This window comes from Nicotiana tabacum, chromosome 18 (genome assembly GCF_000715075.1).
Source record: "Nicotiana tabacum cultivar K326 chromosome 18, ASM71507v2, whole genome shotgun sequence".
Lineage (NCBI taxonomy): Eukaryota > Viridiplantae > Streptophyta > Magnoliopsida > Solanales > Solanaceae > Nicotiana > Nicotiana tabacum.
Genome location: NC_134097.1, coordinates 62,746,803 through 62,770,851, shown reverse-complemented (window position 1 = coordinate 62,770,851; position 24,049 = coordinate 62,746,803). Strand labels below are relative to the sequence as shown.

The window sequence follows — 24,049 nt, the reverse complement described above, 5'->3', positions numbered from 1 at the left end:
GGCAAATTGAAGCAGCAGACAATTTACTTACATAATCATTTATTGACTTTTGCAGCCAAATCTATAACAGACTTACTCTGTTTTATAATCAGCCATCCAACGTGTGAGTGAATTATTTTGATATTGTACAAGAAATAATACTCGGCATGTACACAGAAAAACAGTGAGAATTTACACTATGTCAACCAGGACAAACAACCAGAAAATGGAGGAACAATGTTTAAAATGATGAGCCATTTTAAAACCACAAAGCGCATCATGCTGTCTTGGCCTGTGCTTTCTTTCTGCCCAGAAACATGAAGAGCCTTGGGAAGAAGGACCTCTTCTTTTTCTTTGGGATCTTCACTTCTGGAGATGTATCAGTTTCAGTATTACTTGCTTGTTCATATGCTCTTGGACTTGACCTATGATGTAGTGAAGCAGCCCCTGGTGCACGCTCATAGGTTTTCGATTCTTTACTCTCCTCAACACTCGATCTCGGGCTTCTTGTTATGTTTATCGGTTGAAGAGATTCACCAGCTTTCCGTCTTTGTCCATGCTCCGCCCTCCATTTCCTCAGCTCTTGCTCTACTGCCAACTTCCCTTCCTTGGCTTTCTCTGCCTTCTGGGTTGCGATTTCCAGAGCTTCCTTTCTATCAGCCATCTCACAATTAACTTCCTCCAACCTGCTTAGACTTCTGAGCTCTGATTCCTTCGCTACCTCTATTTGGGTGATAGCAGAAGCCACCCTCTTATTAGCTTCCTCCTCTGCCTCATGGGCCATTTTGCTGAGGTCAAAATACTCTTTCAGAGAAAGTGTTACTCCAGATGGGGAATCTTCATCATTAGAGCTTCGAGCTAATTCACTCTCTTGCAGAGCATTGATGGCTTCTAGTGCCAACTTCTCAGAAGCTTTTGCAGCCTCTATCTCCTTTTTAGCAGCAACTAGTCTACTTTCCATGGTACTTGCTCCTGCCTTTGCTTGCTCTGCTTCTTCCTTTGCCTTTCTCAACTCTTCACGAGCTGTTTGTGCAAGTAACTTTGCCCGATCAGCCTCTTGGGCGGCCTCTTGTAATTGCTTGGGAAGCTCCACCACCTTTTCTCTTGCTTCTTTCTCCTTCATCTGCACAAGGGAAATCTCTGACTTGGTCCTGTTCAACTCAGCTTCAAGAGATGCTACAGTAATTGATGCCATGCCTTCTCTCTGCTGGATAGCAGTTAGTTCTGATTTTTCCTTTTCCAGTTCTGCCTTCAATGAAGTTGCAGCCACCTTCAAGTAATTTACTTCAACTGTTGCTTTCTCAATATTGCGTTTCACTTCATCAAGTTCCTGTTTAGCCAAGGCCACCGCTGCTTGTATCTCAGCATGAGTTCGTTTCTCTGGCTCAGGCAGTTCGCCTTTGAAGTTGCCGCCTTCATTCATCTCTTTTTCCAACTTTGATTCCACATAAGCAGCAAACTCAGCTTTGAGATCTAGTAGCAAGGCTGAAGCAGTATCTAATTTTGCTTTGAGGTCCTTAGCAGACAGTATTTGCTGGTTTAGCTTCTCAAGCTCCCCTTCTGCCAGCTTTAGTTCTTTTTCCCAATTTAGAGTATCTTGCTCTCTTGCCATCGCTGCTCCAATTCTGTGTTCCTCTGCCTCCAGGTGTGCAGCTTGTGCAGCCTCCAGAGATTCCTTTGTAGTGATGACCTCAATAGTCAAATCCTCCACTTCCTTCTCAACTTTCTTTGAGGCAGAAACCGCTTCCTCTGCTTTTTGTACAGCATCAAATCTCTCAGACACCAATAAATCATACTCTTTATGAAGATCTTCTAACTCGAAATTCACAGTTTTTAGCTCCGAAACAGCAGCTGCATGCCTGGCTCTAGCAACTTCAAGCTGCGCCTTGGCTGCAATACTAGCCTCATCGGCAATACCCTGCTCCATCTCTTCTACCCTGAGCTTGGCAAGTTCCGAGTCCTGTTTTGCTTGCTGCTCTTCTGTTTGTGCTCTCTCCAGGTTCAGCTTCAACTCTTCTATCAGTCTTTTAGTACTATCTAGTTCCTTTAATACCATCATTTTTGCTTCTTCCGCTGCCTGAGACTGTTTCTTACACAGTGGGATCTCCTCCTGCACTTTTGCTAGTTCTTGATCGACAACTTTCCTTCGCTGCATTCGCCAGAAATGAAAGGCTATGTTGTGAAATTCATAGTACGAGAGATGTCCAAAACATAAATAAGTACAGGTCAGGAGGATGTAAAATGTATATAAAATCTAAACAGCCATTGCTTACAGTGCATTATCCAGGTGGACTTGCACATGCAATGCTGAATTAAATATAATCGTCTAAAGTTGCTTGCGAAACACCCATTTCACTGACAGCTAAATGGATTTCTGAGTCCAGAATCAATCAGTATAGTAAGGGTTCAAGAGCTTACCTCTACAGACTGTACTCGATGAGCCTTCCAGTCAATGATGCCTCCAAACTTGGAAACTGCCTGCTTCACAGATTCAATTGGTGCAGCTGTGTCGATTTTGACTCTGTTAATATCAATGTTTTCAGGGTGCTTAGAATGGGTACTGGGTTCTAGAATCTTAACTGTGAGATTGGAAGCCTTCGCTAGGGGCTGACCAGTATTAGGTGCCTCTACATGAATATTATTTTCAGGTTTGTGTTCTTGAGCGGATAAAGCAGGTGTATCAGTAGAAACGTGAGTACTACTTGGAGAATTATCTTGCTGGAATAGTGAGTTGTGTGCCGAAGATCCTTTTTGGTTTTCCTCTTTCATGGGAGGGGAGTCTGAATACATGGTTACTAAAGGTGAAGCAACTTCCTCTACTCTAGGTCCATGAGCAGTATTATTTGGTTGATTCGAAAGACTACCACTGGAACCACCATCCAGTGACTGCTGCAACGAATCACTTGCTTTTGTATCTAATACAGATGATGGAGTGGGTTCCGAGAGAGCTGTTGGAGGCTCCAACGATTTCAGATCCTCTGCCAATTGAGGTGAGGCTTCCCGCTGAACTGTCGGCACAGCTGATTGAAGACTTCCTGTTTTCGAAATGTCACCTGCACCGGCGGATTTAATGGAAGAGGCTGAACCTAAACTTCCTGGCTGATGATTTTGACTATCTTCCGTTGGAAATCTGTCAGAAGATTCTTTCAAATGTTGAGAAGCATACACGGCTGTCTCCTGAATTTCAGAATTTGCTGTTCCATTCATATGTTGCCTAGGTTGAGTTTCACCATGTGATTGATCCTCCCTCAGAACAGAAACTTTAGGTTCAGGAGCAGATTCTTGGGGAGAATTTTCCTTCATATCTTTTGCATCTTCCATTTCCAATTAAGAGCTGAGGCGAACCACTTGAGAACCTAAAATTAATATTGGCAAAAAAAGAAAGTAAGTGAATATATAACCTCTTTACAGTAAACAAAGACCTCCCAAAATTTTACCAGGAGGTGAACTATACAACTGGAGATATCAAACGGCTGTTCTTTAAGACCATACTGGAGAACTTAAACATAAGCAACTGCAACTATTTCCTCTGTAATATTACGATCACTTATTGCAAAATTTCTATGCTATAGCCTTTACATGGTCATTCTTCCAATTGAGAATTGCTAGTTAGAATCAACAAAAGCGAGGTTAACCTTTTTGCGAATGTTTGGTACGACATGCATTACTAAGAATTTGACTGACTTCCTCCTTACCAAAATAGATATCATGCTATTTTCACAAATGGAACTTGTCCTTTGTTCACTAGTTAAAAGGATCTCATATTTACATTGCGAGCAAAAACAAACCAAAAGAATCTTACCATCTCACATGCGGGCCACTTCCCATCAAGTAAAGTTTTTTAAAAACCCCGCTCGCTGAAGAATTCTGAGGTAAAGTTTTTATTTAAAGAATAAAGTGAAGCCAAACAAGATATTTAATGTCAAACAGAGAAGTAACAGGGAGTTGATAATCAAACATCAGTAAATTCTTTGTCCGCAAGTGCATTGTTTTGACTTATCAAATGAAGATATGTACCACCTGATTCAATATTCATGATATTTCCCTAATGTTGTCATCTATGAATAACCATAAAAGGGAGGAATAAAAGATCACACGAAAGGGGTACAGTCCCTACTGTTTATCCGGTTATTTAAGATCCAGTAGCGTTCCACAACTCGCGGCGTATGCATGCTATGGATGTAATAAAAAAGATATACAGCAGTGCCCTCCTGCTCCCTCCTCAACAAAAAATAACTCAGAGAAAGAAAGACCACAAAGCCAACTAGAATAAAGAGAAATGAAAAAGTAGTCAATTAGCGTCACAGAAGATAGATCTGTCAAACTGATTATCATCCTTAGTTTTCCTCTTCTTCAGCACTCTCATTATGGAGATATCATTCCATACTGAGATTAATCCTAGTTTCAGATTGGCCATGTAAAGCCTAAACTTCAAAGGCTTACTTCAGTTTTGCCATATAACCAAATGCTCCAATTGTATATGCTCCTACGAGGGATACAAGGAACCTTTTAAAAGAAAAAGCTCTGTGAACTTCTGTTTTTGTTTTCCTCCCAACGAGCCATCTTCTATAGGATATCGGGTTTCCGCATAACCAAATGTTCTACCTCTGTTTGCTCCAAAAAGGGAAAAGCAAGCAACCTTTAAAGATACTCTCTAAACTTTAGTTCTGTTCCAAAATTAGGAGACACTTCTCAAAACACTACCACCACATAATAGGAAGATGTTATACGAAACTTCCATCAAACATCAAACTCAACAGGTTGAAAGAACTATAGGATGAAATACCTGAAATGTAAACTATACAAATTTGTACTAATACACATGCTAGAGGTATGGTTGATGCACTAAGAAAATAGCAGTCAGCGCCTAGTTGCTTTGCATTTCAATTCGTGCAGCAAATTTCTTCATGAAAATCTGATGAAAATATAGAAGTAGAGGCAAGCAAATCACCCTTCAGGTTTCCAATGTGATAAAATTCGAGTTTGTAGAGTAAACTTTATTGAAAAGAAGTTATGTGGTTAATAGCTGTTGCTTAGGACACTTAAACCCTTATAGTAGTTTAAACACTCATTAACATTTATGGAGATAGAATGCAACAAGTTGTCGTTTGGAGCCCCCAAATTTGGGAAGTGATTACAAAAATCAAGTCCTTGGGGGAAACAATAGAAAATGGATCTTCCTTTTCCATCAATCCAAAAGATTCTTCATTCAGTAATCACTATGGCAGATAATTTCAAAGTCATGAACTTCAGGAAACTTGATCAGCAAATTAATGCACGACCAGTACAGTGCTAATCATAAAAATGCTACGAGTACTAACTACACAAACTTAAAATGTGCAACAACAACAACAACAACAACAACGGCCCAGTGTAATCCCACAAGTGGGGTCTGGGGAGGTTAATATGTACGCAGACCTTACCCCTACCCCGAGGGGTAGAGAGGCTGTTTCCAGGAGACCCTTGGACAAACTTAAAATGTGCAGTTATTTAATTTGTTTGTTGGGGAATAAAATCTAGTACCTAGATAGTGCCGTGTAGCTCTAAAGTAATGCATAATGATAACTAACTTAGTCAATGCTGCTGATATCAGTTAGCAAGCTCAACCATGCACCAGCAGGAGCAAAAAAATAAGCTAGTTCAGAGATACAACTTTTCTGCACTTTCATAGTGTAGTAATACAGAAACAAAAATTTGGTAGATCAAACTGCAACTTGATTAAATTGACCCAATGTATTAGTAATCACATCCAAGGCCTACACTCTAAGCAGCTAGTCGATCATTTTATCCATTGAGAGTCAGATTCCAGATTAATGAAGTTATTCGTCTAGAGCATATGTCTTGTCCTTGGTTAGCGCTTTATAGTTAGTCAAAACTCTGCACAATGTTATATTAAAGATGTGATGTTGCATCAAATCTCGTAATTAAATATATTTAGGCGACAGAAAAACATGATATCAACAGTAGACAGAGAAAAACACTAGGACAGCGTCTGGTGTTTGACATCGCTTAACCAACAGTTTATCAACATGATAATAGCTCCTTATGACACAAACATATATGACAAGCGAATCAAAGACCGTAAAGAAGACCAATACTATCATTCTCATAGAATTAAAACCATAAACAAGACGACTAGTATCTCGACGAGCTCTACATTTCATTAGCCTCCGCATAAATCTTTTTATTCCTTTCATTTTAGGTTTTTGTTCAAAATAATCGTTAACCTTTTTACGAGATAAGTTACAACTTCCCTATCCCACAAAACACAATAAGATCTCATCAAATAGGGATGTCAAACATGCTAAACAATTAATACCCAAAGTTTATCCAAAAAATCAATTAATGCCCACAAACATGATGACAAATCATGATAAGACTAAATAGGAGTAATAATAATAATAATAATAATTTGGAATAAAGTAAGAAACAATCAGCTAAACCCCCCCCCCCCCCCCCCCCACAAACAACAACACATATACTTGGCATTAGTTAAAGATAATGTTTCCGATATGAAAACATTGCTTCTCTTTTTTCCTGGCATATAGTTCAGCAGTCAAAAGGAAGCAAATACATACAAGGAAAAACATGCATAACCAATCATCAAATATTAAATTCCCCAATTAAACAAGAAATATATTCATGCTCCCATTAAGACTAAAATATCGAAAGCATAATTGATCATTAGCTTATTAGAACATACAAACAAGAGAAAGCAATGAAAAAATGAGGAACATACCAAGAATTACCAGAAATAATCTATGTTTCTTGGTATTCTCCAAAAAAGATAATTAAAGAGTTTGTAATACGACCAAAGATAAAAGGGTATTAGATTATTGAGATGAATGAGTAATAAATTGGTAATTAACTCTTGAGAAATGATTGTGGTTTGAAAAGAAAGAAGAAGAAGGAGAAGCAGAGGACCTCAAAGATCCTCTTCGTCTACCTTCTTTTTCTTTTTGTCTTTTTCCAATTATGTCTCCTTTTAAAAATAAAACATTACAATATCTAAAAGTCACCGCCAATTATGGAGAACTGTTCTTTTTGCTATGTTTTTGGCGCGTGATTGAAACCAACCAACCCCACAGAGTTGTAAATGGTTTGAGAAAATAAAAAATTAATTTAATTCGATAAAATTTCGAATAAAAATATTTAATACTATAACGGGGCGAAATGGGACTAGTTGTAAGGGGTAAAGAAAAGAATTGAATTTTTTTTTAAAAAAAACATGAGTATAAGTGCTTAAAAGAAAGAAAAAGGAAAAAAAGAGGATTTGGCATTGCATAACAACTTAGTCCAATAATTGGCAGAAAATGGCCTATCTTTTAGCATTTAGCATACGTAGCCTAAATTTAAAATTTAATGATCTTCTCTCTCTTCTAATGGTCCAACCATCACCCTAAATATAGGCTTTTATTTCTTTTTCGTTAGCATTCAAAAATCTTTCAAGATTTTCTCCCAAATCTCTACAATTTTTTTCTATGTTTTTAAATTATTTCTCACGAGCATTAAAAATGTTAAAAATTATAAATATAATTTGTATATCATAGTGTATAACACAAATAAATTTTATTTTTTGTATATCATATTGTATAACATGTTAAATAACATGTATACCAATATATACATCCCAACTTTATTTTTCTTTTTTGTATATATCAAAAATTTATTTTCCTTTGGTAGTTGTCTATAATTTATTATTATCTTTATATCCAAGTGTATAACACAAAACTAATTATATTATTTCTATATCACATTGTATAATACATAATAAACGTGTATAGCAAAATATATATCACAAATTTATTATCCTTCTTTGTATATATTAAAATGTATATCAAAAAATTGCTTTCCTTCATACATATATCAATGTATAATATATAATTTCTTATGAATACACACATATATATGTTTGGACCTCGAAGAATTGTATGCACATATTAATTTGTCGCTCTATATTAGAGCTTCGCTCCTCCGTACTTGATGGGTAATACTAGAGTTAATCCACCGGCAAAAATTGCTTAATTTGTCGAATTTTATGCACATGTAAACCAATGGTAGAGTTAATCCACCATTTTAATCTCATTTGGAATAGGGAGGGAACGGGGAAGGCAGCGAACAAGAAGGGGGAGGGGGACCAGCGAACAATAGAGGGAGGGCAGCAAACAGTTAGGAGAATAAATAATAAAATAGAGTAGTTTTTAGGATTTGGCTATATAATGCCCAATTATTTGGGGTTACCTTTGCCAAAATCTAATATAAGGCTAAAAAATTGCCTATTCCCCTTATATGTTGTAATCAGGTGTCATTTTTTCAAGAAAGAAGGTATTTAGAAGAATATTCAAAATAATGGACAAAGTGGACTGGATCAAGACGATGGTTTTGAAGACTTTTCCGCTCCAACCCACTTCATTTGTCATCCTTGTGCCTTCGTCATGCCGGACTAATACTATTCTTGACTATGTTAGTAACACTAATTTGAACATAAGCGCATATGATTTTTCTGAAAGAAAATATTTCTATTAAGTACGTATTTAAAATTTTTATTTTATTCTTAACGATAAATTTGTATAGACATATTGTGAGATATTTAATACTGTATTAGAAATTGGCAAAATACATAAATGACCACTCCAAGTTATCCACAACGGTCATTTGAACACCTTAACTGACCTATTTATTAATTAGACACCTTAAATTATTTTTCAGTGTATCTCTTAAACCCTTCAAAGTGACATGACAAAATGTGTGTACTACACCCGCGTTGCAGTAGGTGAAGCTTTCAAAATTGTATTTATTTTTTTTATTTTTTTTAATTTAACTGGTGGAGCCCACTTTTTCTCACTCTTTCTTCTCCAAATTTTCTTCCGCTATTACTACACCTTGACCCACCATTCTCAACACCACAACTTTACCATGATAGTGAATGTGCAAAATAGTAGAATCCATTGAAAACCCCGGCGCGTAGAAGCCATTGAAAACAGTAGAAGCTATTCACTGCACAAGTTATTTTCATCCATTCCTCTTCAGCCAATCCCAAGAAGCAAAAATTGGTGGTGAAACAGTGGTGTCTTCAGCTACAATTAATGGAGCTCGCCGGAACAGATTTTTCGGCAAATATCCGGCTAGCAAATAAGGTCAACGAGCAACGGCGCTACTGCTACAGTTACATCGGCTACTTCTAAAACCCGACTCAAAAGAAAAAATAATAGACCACAGAAATTCGAAATTTTGCAGCAACATAGACGATAAACAGGAAGTGGTTCATGATTGTTGCTAGCGGTCATGGCGGTTGCTGGCGTCCATGGCTATTACCGGCGTCAGTGGCTATTTGGAAACGAGTGAAGGCACTTCGAGGAGGAAATGGTCATTTGGACAGAAGCAGCGGCGCCTTGGAGAGAGGTTAGATGACTGGAATTCTTAGGGGGACTAGGGTCTGCTCTTGGTTGAAGAAGGAGAGGGGGCGACTGGGAGGGGTCTGGGTCTCTAGGGTTTATTTATTATTATTGTTTTTTTTATAATAGGTGGCAAATTTTTTAACTAAAATTACACATGGCATTTTCTCATTTGTTCGTTTGACATGAATTCGAGAGTGTATTTCCCGCGAGATGGGCTGATGAGGTCGGGTGTTTAATTGACCTACTTTATTGAAGGCTTGAAGTGTCCAACTAAAAATGGGGTCAGTTGATGTGTTTGGCTGACCGTTGAGGATAACTTGAAGGGGTCGTTTATGTATTTCACCTTAGAAATTTCAAGTCTAATGACCCATAAATTAACTTACCCGTCTTTTGCGTCAAAAGGTATGAGAGAACTACACTTTCTACCCATTATGCCTAATATATTTGCCCGTTTCTATCTGAGCCCAAAGTTTTTTTTTATTTATGCGGGAGAAATTTAAATATAGCCAGATTTACAAGTGGTCATTCAAAAATAGCCACAGTTTTAAAAGTCATCGAAATTTAGCCACTTTTCATGTAAAGATAACTTTGAACAAAAACACTATTCAAAATCCAAAAAAATACTCCAGCAAATATATTGGAACTCCAGTATATTATACTGGAGTTCCAGTATATTTGCTGGAACTCAAGTATACAAAGTATACTGAAAATCTATTATATTATGCTGGAGTTTGGAGCTCCGGTATACTTTACTGGAACCCCAGTATATTATATTGGGGCCAGTAAATTATACCGGTCCAGCATAATATTCTGGAATTTCATACACAGGTGCACCGAACTCCAGTATATTATGCTGGACCGGTTTCTGTTGCAGTAAAATAATGGCTATTTTTCAATGACTTGGAAAACACTTGCTATTTTTGAATGACCAGCCCGAAAACTAACTAACCCGTGCTATTGTAACTATTTCTGCTTATGGTAAAATTTGCATGGGGCGCCCTATTTGGTCGCCCCCATTTAATCTATACCCATTTTTTAAAAAACTTTTAACTTGTACCAATTTTTTAAATAACTTCAACCCCCTTTCTCCTCCCCCCTCTCCTCATTCGTTTTCTTCTTCAAGTTACAAAAGAAAACCGGTAATTATCTTCAGAAGCAACGCTGCTTTAGTTATAAGGTCAATTTTTTTTAATTGAACAGTTCGACAGTTGTACTTCTGCTCCAAATTTACAGCAAATTAGTCTTAGGAAAAAGTTTAAGTTACCAGTAGGATGAGCTGTAAAATTTTGGATTTTTTGTATGTTTATTCGTGTTTGAGCTGAGAAGATGTACACTATTTTTCTTAAAAAATCACTGCTAATTGTGGTGCTTCAGCTCTAGAGCTGAAGTTCGTCAGTTACAAAAACAAAAACTTCAGCTCTAGAGCTGAAGTTCGCCAGTTAAAAAACAAAAAACTTCAGCTCTAGAGCTGAGCTTCAGGCCCGACTACTAGAATGCTGAAGTTTTGCGTGACTGCCTTTGTTACTTCAGCCCCGTATGCTGAAGTTATGTGAAAAAGCGGGTACGTTTGCAATTTTTTTTGCAGAACTAGCACAAGTTAAAACGTAACACAAAAAGCGGGTCTAAATGCAAATGCCCCTGCTTATGCGATCCCATGTATTTCCCCGACCCACTCAATTTGCGAATATTCACGCCAACGTTCCCTTCTTTTTTCTTTTTAAAACACCTTAGCTCTGCCTTTCTCCAACCATGAAAACGGCATCAGCAGTTGCACAAGCAACCATTCCTTTCACGTAGGAATTTTTTACCTTTCGTTTCTGATAACAACTAGGTCGGGAATCCAAATTAGAGTAAGAATTTGAGAAGTAAATGCGGAAACAATAACAACACGGAATTGAACAACTAGAATTAAAGAGATGAAAATAAAGGATATGGGACGAATTCAAGGAAAGAATTCCAAGAACTTCCAAGAACGTAAGTTCTATAGCCTTGATAAGATCAAAGTAACAACGTCTTGATTTATGGAAGAAATCAAACGCCTTTACTTAAAAAGCAAATCAAAATAATAGATTCGGATCTTGACCACTTTACGAGTAACTTGAGACAACAATTAATAACTAGTATTAATCGCCTTCTAAGAATACCACAAAGGAATCAAAGATATCATAAAAGAGAAGTAATCTTACTACCTTTAACTAAGAACTAGTAAAGGTTGAAAGATAAATCTCAAAGCACAAGTAACAAAGGTTCAAAAGAACCCTCAAAGTATGATATACTTAATCAATAAATGTTGTATCTTATGAATGAGAAGAACTCCCTATTTATAGGAGTACTAAGTCATAAAAGTCCTTAAAATTAGGTAGGGTGGTTGCTAAGGCATACAAAGTCATTACAATTAGGTAGGGTGGTTGCTAAAGAGTAAGAAAAGTCATTAAAATTAGGTGAGGGCGGCCAAGACCCTTTGGGGCAAATTTGGGCCTTAAAACAACTAGTTTGGGCCATTGGTTTGGACTCCAATTGGGCTCCTTTTGAAACACCCCCTTTTGGACCTCTTTTAAACTTATTTTGAGCCCTTTTTGATGGATTTCAAGGGCTAATTTGGTGACCCAATCTTCCTCCTCTTGGACTTCAATTTGGACCACCATATAATTGTAAAATTTGGACAATTTATTTCCTTTGGTCTTGAGCTCTTCCTCTACAATTGAAAGCTTCTTTATTTGCCATTGAAGTCTAGCAACCTTAGTTTGCAACTCTTTAGCTTGAGATCTTGTATATGGCCTTGGAGCTTCCAAAACTCTATCCTTGTCCTTGATGCTATCACCTAGCCAATTCACATCCTTTATCCTTGAGCTCTTCCTCCCAATTAGTAACTTCTTCATTTGCACTTGAAGTCTAAGGATCTTGTTTTGTAATTCTTTAGCTTGAACTCTTATTAAAGGCCATCTTTGAGATTCAAAAGCTTCATCCATGTCCTTGAATAAAGTTGAGCTTCCTAGGATGCTATCATTCCCCTCTTCTTGAAGAAAATTCGTCCTCGTATTTTGACCTTGCAAGAAAAAGAAAACACGCACTAGTAAATGGTATCCACTAATCTGAAAAAATAGTAGGAATAAAATAAGATAGTGACAATGTGTCCATTTAACCCAATCAATCCTAATAGGTATAAATACTCCCTTATAAAGAATATGGACATCATCATCCCAATAAAATTTATGTCTACCTAGATTAATACAATAAAAACCTCTCTTAGATGCACCATGCAATGGAATTTGCAATTCGATCTTGTCGGTACGACAGTCCATGAGTATACATGATAAAGAAATTATAAGAGAGTAACTATACATCCATTTAATATAAGTACCTTTACCATATTTAACAAACAAGATACATTCATGATATAGACTACTAACTACAATTACAAATCTCATGGATTCCTCTACATGAAAGAGTATTTGATCACCAGTATTACAACAATCATGCATATCCTCTTTACTAGAAACAAATACTTGCACAATCTTACAATGAACATGACTTGAAGAATGACTCCCCATCACATAACAAAGATCACATTCTTTAGCACATGAAAACTCATTAGCCACTTGAATAAGATAAGAAGAAATATTTAACTCATTTGCAAGCCTCTTCACAGAAATTCCATGCCTCTTTCCACCAAGTTGGAATAAGTAATCATCTATGTCATACACAATTTCAAAAGGAAGCGAATTACTCTTACACATTAACTTAGATATTATAGTTAATGACTTGATGTGCATCAAAATATCATCATCTACAAAAATTATAAAGTCACCAATATAAGAAATAAGAGTGTAATTCATTACCTCCAAAAATACCTTAGGTGTTCTAGAAAGACCAAGAATGCAAATAAACCAATTATACATACCATACTTGGACTTATTTACCAATGGAACATCATCACCTTGTATTCTTTTATGCATTGGCTCCACCTTAGCAATGCTTTTAGGCAACTCCATGTCATAACCCTGTAAATAAGAATCGAAATAGTCAAAAGGTTTAATAACAAAGAATTTAATCAAGCTTTTGTCTTCCACCATCCAACAAGAATTGATATTGCCGAATTTATGTTGGAATCCAATTGGATCTTTTGCCACCATCTCTTGCGCCTCACCACTCCTTTCAAAAGGTATTTCATCACGTGGCTGCACAAAATCACAAGAACTAAAACAAGAAAGAGTTAATGGGTTAGGAAGTAAAGAAATGTTTTTCTTGCTTACACTCTCTTTGGCTTTTATCGCAAGACTAATGTTTTCCTCACCCTTAGCCTCTTTTCTCTCACTAAAGAGTTCTTTTCCTTCACTCAATCTCTCTTGTTTCTCTCTCTCTACCTTACAAACTTTGTTTCTCTTATTGCTTTCTCTCTTTTCTTTTTTTCTCAAGATCATTGTTTACCTCACTTGACATCCCACTCTTTTTACTCAAGACAACCTCTCCTTTTTCATCTCTTGGAATGTCAACATGCACTCCCTTACTCCTCTCATTCTTTTCTCTCTCGTATTTTTCCATATTCTTTTTAACAATCTTTTCATCTGCACAAATTTGTGAGGGAGTCAAAGGTCCAAGACTGAGTTTCTTTCCATTAACCTCAAAAGAGTATCTATTTTTTTCGATACTATATGAAGCACTTCTATAGATATTCCATGGCCTTCCCAACAAGATATGAAAACGATTCATGGGAATGACATCACACCAGATCACATCCTCATACCTTCCAATAGAGAATGGTAATAACACTCTTTTATCTACCTTTACTCCTTTCAACATATAGGGATCAATATGTTCAACACAAGGCAAGTTCAATTTCTCAACCATATAAGTGCTAATTAAGTTATAGTTAAATGCTTTGTCAATTCTAAGGGTATAAATTGTAAACATCACTTTAGCTCTTGTTTGAAAAATAATTTTACCATTGTCTTCTTTCCATTCGATATATTGTAATATCGACCTTTCAAGAGTCATAGATCTACTCCTTCCACTGCAACTACCTATTTGAGATATCTTGACATAGATTAAAGGAAATATAAATCTCTCAAATTTGGCTTCTTTGTTTTTTTTTTCAATTGTTCTCTCACACACTTTATCCTTTTTTTTCTCTCGAAATGACCTTTGAACAAAATACTTTGTAGATTTATAGTTAAACCAACTCGTATGAAGTTTTTCGTAGTAAAATTCAGATTTTTGGGGAACTAATGAAAGAAAAACCAAATCCTAGAACTATTAGGCTCGGTTGAAACATGACGCGAACAAAAGGAAAGGATTATATGTTTAGATTAGAAAGAGTAAGAAAATCTAGGATCCCCTCTTCTTGTTTCCTTTGTTAATTTTTGGTAACAAATTAGATACAAAAGAAATATCCCGGAGAGTACTCAATTCTATTTTTTTTGTTCTAAAAACTGATTTTCGCTTTTTTTAAAAAAAAAATTTCTTTTCTTTTCTTTGCTCTTAGTATTCAAGAAATCCCAAGACTTACCAAGAACGAAATCTTGATAAAAACCGCTCTGATACCACTTGATAACAACTAGGTCGGGAATCCAAATTAGAGTAAGAATTTGAGAAGTAAATGCGGAAACAATAAAAACAAGGAATTGAATAACTAGAATTAAAGAGATGAAAATAAAGGATATGGGACGAATTCAAGGAAAGAATTCCAAGAACTTCCAAGAACGTAAGTTCTATAGCCTTGACAAGATCAAAGTAACAACGTCTTGATTTATGGAAGAAATCAAACGCCTTTACTTAAAAAGCAAATCAAAACAATAGATTCGGATCTTGACCACTTTACGAGTAACTTGAGACAACAATTAATAACTAGTATTAATCGCCTTCTAAGAATACCACAAAGGAATCAAAGATATCATAAAAGAGAAGTAATCTTACTACCTTGAACTAAGAACTAGTAAAGGTTGAAAGATAAATCTCAAAGCACAAGTAACAAAGGTTCAAAAGAACTCTCAAAGTATGATATACTTAATCAATAAATGTTGTATCTTATGAATGAGAAGAACTCTCTATTTATAGGAGTACTAAGTCATAAAAGTCCTTAAAATTAGGTAAGGTGGTTGCTAAGGCATACAAAGTCATTACAATTAGGTAGGGTGGTTGCTAAGGAGTAAGAAAAGTCATTAAAATTAGGTGAGGGCGGCCAAGACCCTTTGGGGCAGATTTGGGCCTTAAAACAACTAGTTTGGGCCATTGGTTTGGACTCCAATTGGGCTCCTTTTGAAACACCCCCTTTTGGACCTCTTTTAAACTTATTTTGAGCCCTTTTTGATGGATTTCAAGGGCTAATTTGGTGACCCAATCTTCCTCCTCTTGGACTTCAATTTGGACCACCATATAATTGTAAAATTTGGACAATTTATTTCCTTTGGTCTTGAGCTCTTCCTCTACAATTGAAAGCTTCTTTATTTTCCATTGAAGTCTAGCAACCTTAGTTTGCAACTCTTTAGCTTGAGATCTTGTATATGGCCTTGGAGCTTCCAAAACTCTATCCTTGTCCTTGATGCTATCACCTAGCCAATTCACATCCTTTATCCTTGAGCTCTTCCTCCCAATTAATAACTTCTTCATTTGCACTTGAAGTCTAATGATCTTGTTTTGTAATTCTTTAGCTTGAACTCTTATTAAAGGCCATCTTTGAGATTCAAAAGCTTCATCCATGTCCTTGAATAAAGTTGAGCTTCCTAGGATGCTATCAGTTTCTATAGCTTATTAACAACATTTTCTAGGCAAAAAATTTCCTATATTAGTACATTTTCATAATTCTATTTTTATAGAAGTGGATTTTAAAAATCACTGATATTTTGTGGATTTGTTCACACTTTCTTAATCGATGTTCGTCCATTGTTGTATTTTAGTATGGGTAGGAAGCTTGTTGCACGTATATCATGGCGTCGTATAGATAATCCTTCTTCAAGCCAAGCAGGTATTAAATCGATTACATAAATTATATCTGGACCAAGTTTTTTTAATTCTCCGTAGATGGTAGCCAAAATCTAGCGGTAATCACATGAAAAAAAAGAGCAACAAAATACAACCCATGGTCGTTGATTTTCAATTAAGGAAAAAAAAGCCAAAAACATTGATGATTCTCCATTTGAGGAAACTCGCATATAACGACCCAGCCGGTCGTTTTGTATATTTAAGCCACATTTCTCTATTTGATGCTTCTCGTATATTTATTTGTTATAACGTGACTTGTGGGAATGATTGGTTAGGTTTCAGGAAGGTTTGAGAGTGGTTGGAACACATAGTTTCATTTTTGGAAGCATAAGTTGCTAGAGTTGATCAATGTATAACTTTTGAGTAAACGACCTCATATTGGTGATTTGATGGTTCCAATTAATTCGTGGTGATTCTAGACTTGAGCTTATATTCGAATTGAATTTGGAGGTTCCAAAAAGATTTTAACTTTATTTGCCAAAAGTTGGCAATTCAAAGGTTTGGAGAGTTTGATTGGGAGTTGCCTTTGATGTTATTGGGGCCCGATTGGTATTTGAACTTTACATAGGTTCATTTAGTAGATTGAAATTTGTGTGCAAGGTTTGACTGTGATCCAGTATGTCTAAGTATGACACAGACGTGCTCGGCAAAGTTGCAACGTTTGAAACTTAAGAGAAAGATTTTGATCGCCGATTATTGGTTATAATGTTATTTGTGGTATTTCAAGCCTTTGGATAAGTTTGAACTAGAAATATGGACTTGTTAGTATGATTAGATGGGCTCGTGGGAAGGCTCGGGCGAGTTCTGGACTGCCCAGATCATATTTGGAGGTTGCAAATTTTCTAGTGTCTCGTGTTCATCGCATTCACGTGGGGTCTACCGCATTCGCGATGAAGGATTTTGGCTGAGATGAGTTATTCTTCACGTTCGAGCTCAAGGAGCCACGTTCGCGATGACATTGAGTCGGACAGAGGTTTGTCCTTCGCGTTCGGGAAGCAGGCTCGTATTCGCATAGTCTTGGCTAGCGTGGGCATCATGTTCGCGAGAAGATCTTTGCGTTTGCGTAGAGTTATTTTGGGCTGAGGCTGGTTATGCTTCACGAATGCGAGGCAGTGCCCGCATTCGTGAAGGGTATGTCTGGGCAGTCCACTTAAGTAATTTAGTTTGGAATTTTACCCATTCTCTCATACTTTAAATTCTATACTTCAAGAGGTGGATATTTTGAAGAGCAATTTTACTACTTCATAAATTTTCACTTGGATTTGACTTTATATCTTGATCCCTGAATTTCTACACCTAAAGTATGAATTTTTGAAGTGAAATTTAGAATGTAGCAAAATCTAGTTTGGACCCGAGTTCCTTACGAACTCAGCAGGCCCAAGTGTATACATGCTCAAAATAACAAAGAAGGTCATTAGAGATATACTCCATGTTCTCAGCATATTCTAATACACATGATAGGTATATAAACAAATAATTGAAACAAGGAAATGATTAATATCGTGAGAAATTATATATTAATGTGGTGATTTTACTTAGCAGATAATTCACATTGAAAACCTTTCGTTGTCATTAAAAATTAAGCTCTTAAAGAACTAAATGTGTCAATGAATTAAAAGCTAAGGAGGAAGCTCCACTCGAGGTCGATGCTCCCTTTGGATCCCCCGACACTTCAAAGTTCCCAAGGGACTCAAGGCCCAGGACAATGCTTGTGCGGGGAAGGGGACCCAAATACCCTTAAATACTAACAACATATTTTTCTTACGGATTTAAGTGCTAATGAGTCCCTTCTAATGTAAATTAAACACTAAAGTATTACTTATCACAAAATATATACCTTCCTTCCTATCATAACAACATATAGACTATACTGGATGACCAAACAAACATATGTATCACATGAAAGAAAAAATCTGATTCTGAAACTCATACAGGTGAACATCAGAAACATCCCAAACATGTTACAACAGTCCAATTTTAGAGTAAGGTAATACTCCAAAGAAAGGTAAATATATATTAATCAACCATCATTTAAAGACTCATAGCAAGAAAACTAATCACAAGTAGCCATTAAACTAACAGAGCACACATATTAATATATTAAACACCATAGAACAACTGTAATAGACAGAACCTAACTTAGCATGCTTATAGTATTCAAATGAAACAAGCAAAAAAGAAGAATGAGAGAGGTGCTGGCCTTTTTGGGAGCAACAAACCAAACGTGAGCTCTTTTCAGTTGCTTAAGATCCCAGAACACTCGAGTTTGGACCAACGATAATACTCAGTAAAAAGGAAAAGGAAAAAATAGTGAGTAACCAAAGGCTAAACCGTCACGCCCCAAACTCGGGGAGCGTGACTGGCGCTTAACCGAGTGAACCCGGTCAAGCAAACCTGTTCGATACTTTCTACCCAAACTCACTCATGCTTTAAGAGAATCCATACTTTGTTAATTAGACAACAAAGAGATCATGTATACGATATCAATTCATTTCCATTAGTAACTTCATTTTAAAGTCTCAAAATACACACATTTTCATAATCTGAAGTGGAATAAGTAATTCAAACACAACATAACCTAGTTTACTTTCCAGCATTAATATACAACCCAGACTATGTTTAAAGAGCCTCTAATAGATACGAAAGAGTACTACGATAGTGCCGGCAACAAGGCCCCGTCTATACCTCAAATACAATACATGAGGAACAAAAGATACATGACCTCGAATGAAATGGGGCTCACCAAGTCTGCTGGGAAGAGGGTGTACCACTATCATTGATCAATGCCGCCTGTTGTGGAACCACCTGTATCCATTAAATATGCAGTGCCTACGGCAAAAGGGACGTTATTACCATTGAATAATACTAGTATGTATAACTAAACACCCTCTCAATAGAATAAATAATAATACTACAAGGAGGAACAATCATATAATCAATAGAAGCCTCAAACAATACCAAAACATCAAGTTAACAACCACATAAGTTTTCAAGTAAATTTCCATGTTATTAGGTTGGGAGATCTTTAGTGCCAATATACCATCATTCACAATATCACCGTACTTATACACGGAGTCCGATCACAACCCGATTGGCTAGGCCGTCTCATTTGAGACATCAGCCACAATCACAATTTCGATTATAATTACCAGCAGAATCACTATCATGTGTGCAACATGGTGTCTGATCACCACAAGATCGGCTAGGCCGTCTCACCCGAGACATCATTCTTTTCTATCAACCATCTCATTTCATACTCCTTTCACATCTTTTGAATTTATTGGCACTAGTGGCCACAATTATAATATCATTCTTGGTGCTTGGCCATATCTTATATTTCATGCTCACCCTCTTCACTTTCAAACATCATCATCATTATTAACAACAATGCTTTTCAATTCAAGACTTTAAAGTACACATGTGGGCAATTAAGAGTTTTAGACATATAGAGGGTTTTCGCATAATTTGACATAATAACCTTCATTCAAACTTGACTTGAAGTCGTAACATTCTTAACACATAGCCCATACTTTGAACACATTCTCAAATGATAGCATATCATGATAAAAGCAATTGGAACTCACATTTAACATATATCTTTCAACACAAGTTTACTCAGAATAGCCAATTTCATTATGACCAAATTGGGTCTTACATAACTAACATGAACACCATGAGATTCAATTCTAAGAAAGGAGTTTAGTCAACATACCTCACTTGAGCTTCCTTAAACTCTAAAATATTCTGAAACTCTTAGCAACTTCGATCTATTTTGGAAATATAACAAATTACACAAAAATTAGGAAGATGATTATGGTTCTAGCTCATTTGAGCATTTTATCAAATACTAGGTATGCATTAAGGTTTCAAGGTCCTTTTATGGTGGATTCTATCATCCCACAACCCATTCTTTACCATTTTTAGCTCAACAGTCTTCCTACACCCTTTGATAACACATGCATGCAAAATAAACAACTCCCACACCCAAGAATTATCTTGCTAATTACCCAATTTTAGTTAAAATTCAAAATTAAGGGCTAGGGACTAGAGTGTAGAATCTTACTTCTAGGATGAAGACCTGGTGAGTTTTACTTGATAATCATCCAATGTTTGACCATGAATTGAAGAACAAATTGTTAAAGAACTCTCCCTCTCTATAGGGTACTCTCTCACTCTTAAAAATATTAGATTTTAACTTAAAAATTTCTATTGAATCTATTTAACGAAGTATGGTCTGGTTATAAAAACCCAAAAATGAAGCCCCGGAACAGAATCTGCGGTCGCATATAAAGGTTCTGCGGTCCGCATAATGGCCTTCCAGAACTAGCATTTTCTGCTTCACTCTATGACCTGTCCGCGGTCTGCAGACCAATTCTGCAGTCCCATAATACGCCACAGAACATCCCTCCAGAAGTTTTCAATGGTGGATTAGAGATGGATTGTGCGGCCCGCAAAATGATTGTGCAGCTGCTAATGGACCTCAAATTGGTCCTAAGATTTTGCTCAAGTTTCTGCTTCACTCTACAGCCATTGTGCGGCCCACAAAGTGATTCTGCGGTCGCATAATAGGCCATAGAAATGTAGTTTTTTTACCAATAATTTCTTTTAACTCCTTGGCGCACTGTTCAACCCAAAAAGTCCATACCGCGACAAGCTTGTCTCTTCTATTATTAATATATAAGTCTACCTCGGTACCACATAACCCTGAGTTTCAGGTGAAATTTTACGGGGCCTTACATAAACTTCTCAGTGTTTTTTGTATATCTCTTCACTGTTAGGTCTTAGTTCTTAGGTTATCTCTTGTTAGATGAGAGCATTGAAAGCCCTATTGATAGTGGAATTCAAATCATTAGGGTTTCAGGATTAAAACTAAGATAATGGAAGATGACGATTACCAAATGATGTGAGCACGATTGATTGAATTTGAAAGAGAACATAGGGAAAATCAATAAGGATTTTCACCTAAGAGGAGAAAAGGTTGACTGTTGAAGTTCTCAACCCAGTGGTCAAGTCCTAATGTCCAGAGGTCACCATTTTTGGCCTTTGGACAAAGAATCGTGATGATGATACTGAAGATACAACCATGCATGCCATGAATTTGAAAGACCATAGGAACAACACAGACGATTTGAAGTTTCATCGTATAGCTAGATTTTCGGATTTAGGGGATTTCAATTTCAAAGACGAAATAGAAATGAAATCGGCGAGATTCGCGGTCAGGGAAGACAAAAAGGATGAATTCTCAATTGATTTGTAACCTTGCACTAATTTGTGCAAGGTTTGATGAATGATTGAATTTGTGAGGTTGAGAGAAAAGGGAGGGGAAAGAGAAAGAGAGGCGACGAGGTTAGAGAAAATGATTTAGGGTTTAGGTATTGGGGGTTGGTCTCTAGGGTTAATAATGCAAGGTAGAATATGGGCATTTGATCATTTGATCAACGACCCTGATAAATCAGTATTTATGTTTTTTTTAAAGAAATTAATTTAGGAAATACGAGAACCATTAGATTTGTGCGATCCAACGGTGGAGATAATATCTAGTAACAGGTTGGAATTAAAAGAGAAAAATTGGGAAATAATGTGGGTTGTCGATGGTTTGGATTAATGGCTCAGATCATTTGTGTTTTTTATGTGAGGATCGGAGATGGGTGATGTGGCGTGTTGTGATTGGTGCAAATGGGATGGCTTAGATTGCCAACAGGGAAAAAGATGGGTGTTTGGGTTGGGTGTATTTTCGTATTGGGCCAAGATTAATTTAAAAATGGCCATTTTACCTTTGATTCAAGAATTGCAATTGTGGCCTTTTGGTCTTTTAACCCCTTTTGAATTTTATTTAAATAAACTTAATGGTTTAATAAATGCAGTAAAAGTTATAATTATTATATACTACTAATTTTTGAATCTATTATTTATAAAAAATACTTCATTTTCCTAAATTGTAACACTAACTTCAAATTTCACATAATAATCTAATTAACTAAAAATTAAAGAGTAATTTATTAAATTAATTATAGAACCTTCATAATGTATATATAAGATTATTAATCTTAAAATAGTAAATATGTTTGTAATTATCAAATTATTAATTTCAAAAACTAATACTAAATTAATTTGTGGAAATAGGTATTTATTACTGGAAAATATTTATTACAAATTATTAATTATAAATAAATTAATTTAAAAAGGGAGGTTCAAAATTGAACGTCAACAACTATTTTTAATTGGCTTGAATTGGGGTGCGATTCGTGTTTTGGAAGTTGGTTGATGTGATTTTAGGCTTCGACTAAGTTTGAAATGTGATTTAGGACTTGCTGGTGTGTTTGGTCGAGGTCTCGGGGGCCTAGGGTGTGATTCGAATTGAAATCGGATTGAATTGTGGATTTAAGGGATTTCTGGTATGTTTCAGTTCTAGTGTGTTCGCACTTGCGGTGGGTGTGGCCGCAGATGTAGCACCACATGTGCGACCTTATGAGTGCAGATGCGGAAGTGGACGGGTGCAGTTGGCTCGCAGATGCGAGGTTCGTCTCCATGGAAGCTGTTTACTGTAAAAATGGTAACAACAATTAAATTTGATTTTGTGGTTCTAAAAATACGTAATCTATTTTTATGGTAGTTGTTAGGCAATGGATGCTAAGTTAAAGATTAAAAAGCAAGATCGTAGCTTGAAAACGATGTGATAGTCAAACCAAACGACTGGAGATCTGGGCCTCGAGCTGGCGTATACGAGGCTTCGAGGTCGAGTATGGTGGCCGGCTTAGGGCGATCGAGGGAGGATTAGCAATTATGAGAGCTACGGTGGTGGCTCTTATGATCAATGATAAACAATAAATGAAGAACAATAAATAGAACACAATGAATATATGCAATAAATGAGAGTTATAAGATCAAGAGAATATGTTAGAGAGCAGAGAGAATGTTCTTGTATATTTAATATTGAGTATCCGGTGTCTACAAAATGAAAGGGATCCCCTTTATATATGAGGGGGAATCCCGACATAGTACAAATACATTTATTACAAAGATATGAGGCTGGTACAACTATTTAATGCTATGGTACGGGTTTGGACTAGCCTAATAGACTTTGTTAGCTCTAGTCACGTTCCTTGGGAACCTTACACCAATCCACCGACGCTACTGATTTACCCTGCCTTGCGGCCGACCGTTGCTTATGTTACCTTAAAGTAAATTAGTGAGAACCCTCGAGGCCGAAGCCCCGAGCTAAGCTTCAAGCCTTCGGGAGGTAGTTTTTTTGAGGCACCTTGGTAACCATAAAATTAGACCGCCAATTTTTACCGTATACAAATAGTCCCCGCATTTCTTAGAGTAGAATGATAGGAAATGACTTTGATATCCATCTCTTCGAACTTCCCATGATGATGTCATACTTATGACGTAAGCCTTTGTGATAACTGAGGCATCTCGTCGGTTCATCTTTCCAGAATCATTCAATGCCATGCCGACTCTTATTCTCCAAAGCGATAATATCGCCGCCGGTCCAGCTCCCCAAAACGCATTGATTACATCTGCCGATATGTCTTTCAAAGACATTGATGGCACCGTCGATTACGTTTTCCAAAGAGTATTGATTGCGCCTGTCAGTTGCGCTACCCTTTCTCTATAAATGGAAGCTTTCTCGAATTAAACTTCGCTTAGTCATTCTTCACCATTTTTCAACTCCTTTCTTCTCATCGGCC

The 24,049-nt window shown here is 36.6% G+C and overlaps 1 protein-coding gene across 3 annotated transcripts; it reads right to left on the bottom strand.

Annotated features, from left to right (window-relative positions):
* Positions 1-22: 22 nt before the first annotated feature.
* On the bottom strand, positions 23-7,043 carry LOC107775374 (protein WEAK CHLOROPLAST MOVEMENT UNDER BLUE LIGHT 1). Of its 3 annotated transcripts, XM_016595098.2 has the most exons (4): positions 6,719-6,940; positions 3,782-3,846; positions 2,398-3,335; positions 23-2,128 (listed from the first exon to the last, which is right to left on the bottom strand). In XM_016595098.2, exons 3-4 carry the CDS (start codon positions 3,298-3,300, stop codon positions 257-259), a joined length of 2,775 nt encoding a protein of 924 aa, XP_016450584.2. In that variant the 5' UTR covers positions 3,301-3,335; positions 3,782-3,846; positions 6,719-6,940; the 3' UTR covers positions 23-256. The 3 variants fall into 3 exon arrangements, with proteins under 3 accessions (XP_016450584.2, XP_016450583.2, XP_016450585.2); XM_016595097.2 differs by lacking the exon at positions 3,782-3,846 and having other exon boundaries at positions 6,719-7,043; XM_016595099.2 differs by lacking the exon at positions 3,782-3,846 and having other exon boundaries at positions 6,729-6,940.
* Positions 7,044-24,049: the final 17,006 nt, after the last annotated feature.

Excerpts from the sequence above, each read along its gene's own strand:
- LOC107775374 (XM_016595097.2), bottom strand. The coding sequence starts at position 3,300 with ATGGAAGATGCAAAAGATATGAAGGAAAATTCTCCCCAAGAATCTGCT. Across the intron at positions 2,129-2,397 it reads ATCGAGTACAGTCTGTAGAG|CGAAGGAAAGTTGTCGATCA; the intron begins GTAAGCTCTTGA and ends TGGCGAATGCAG.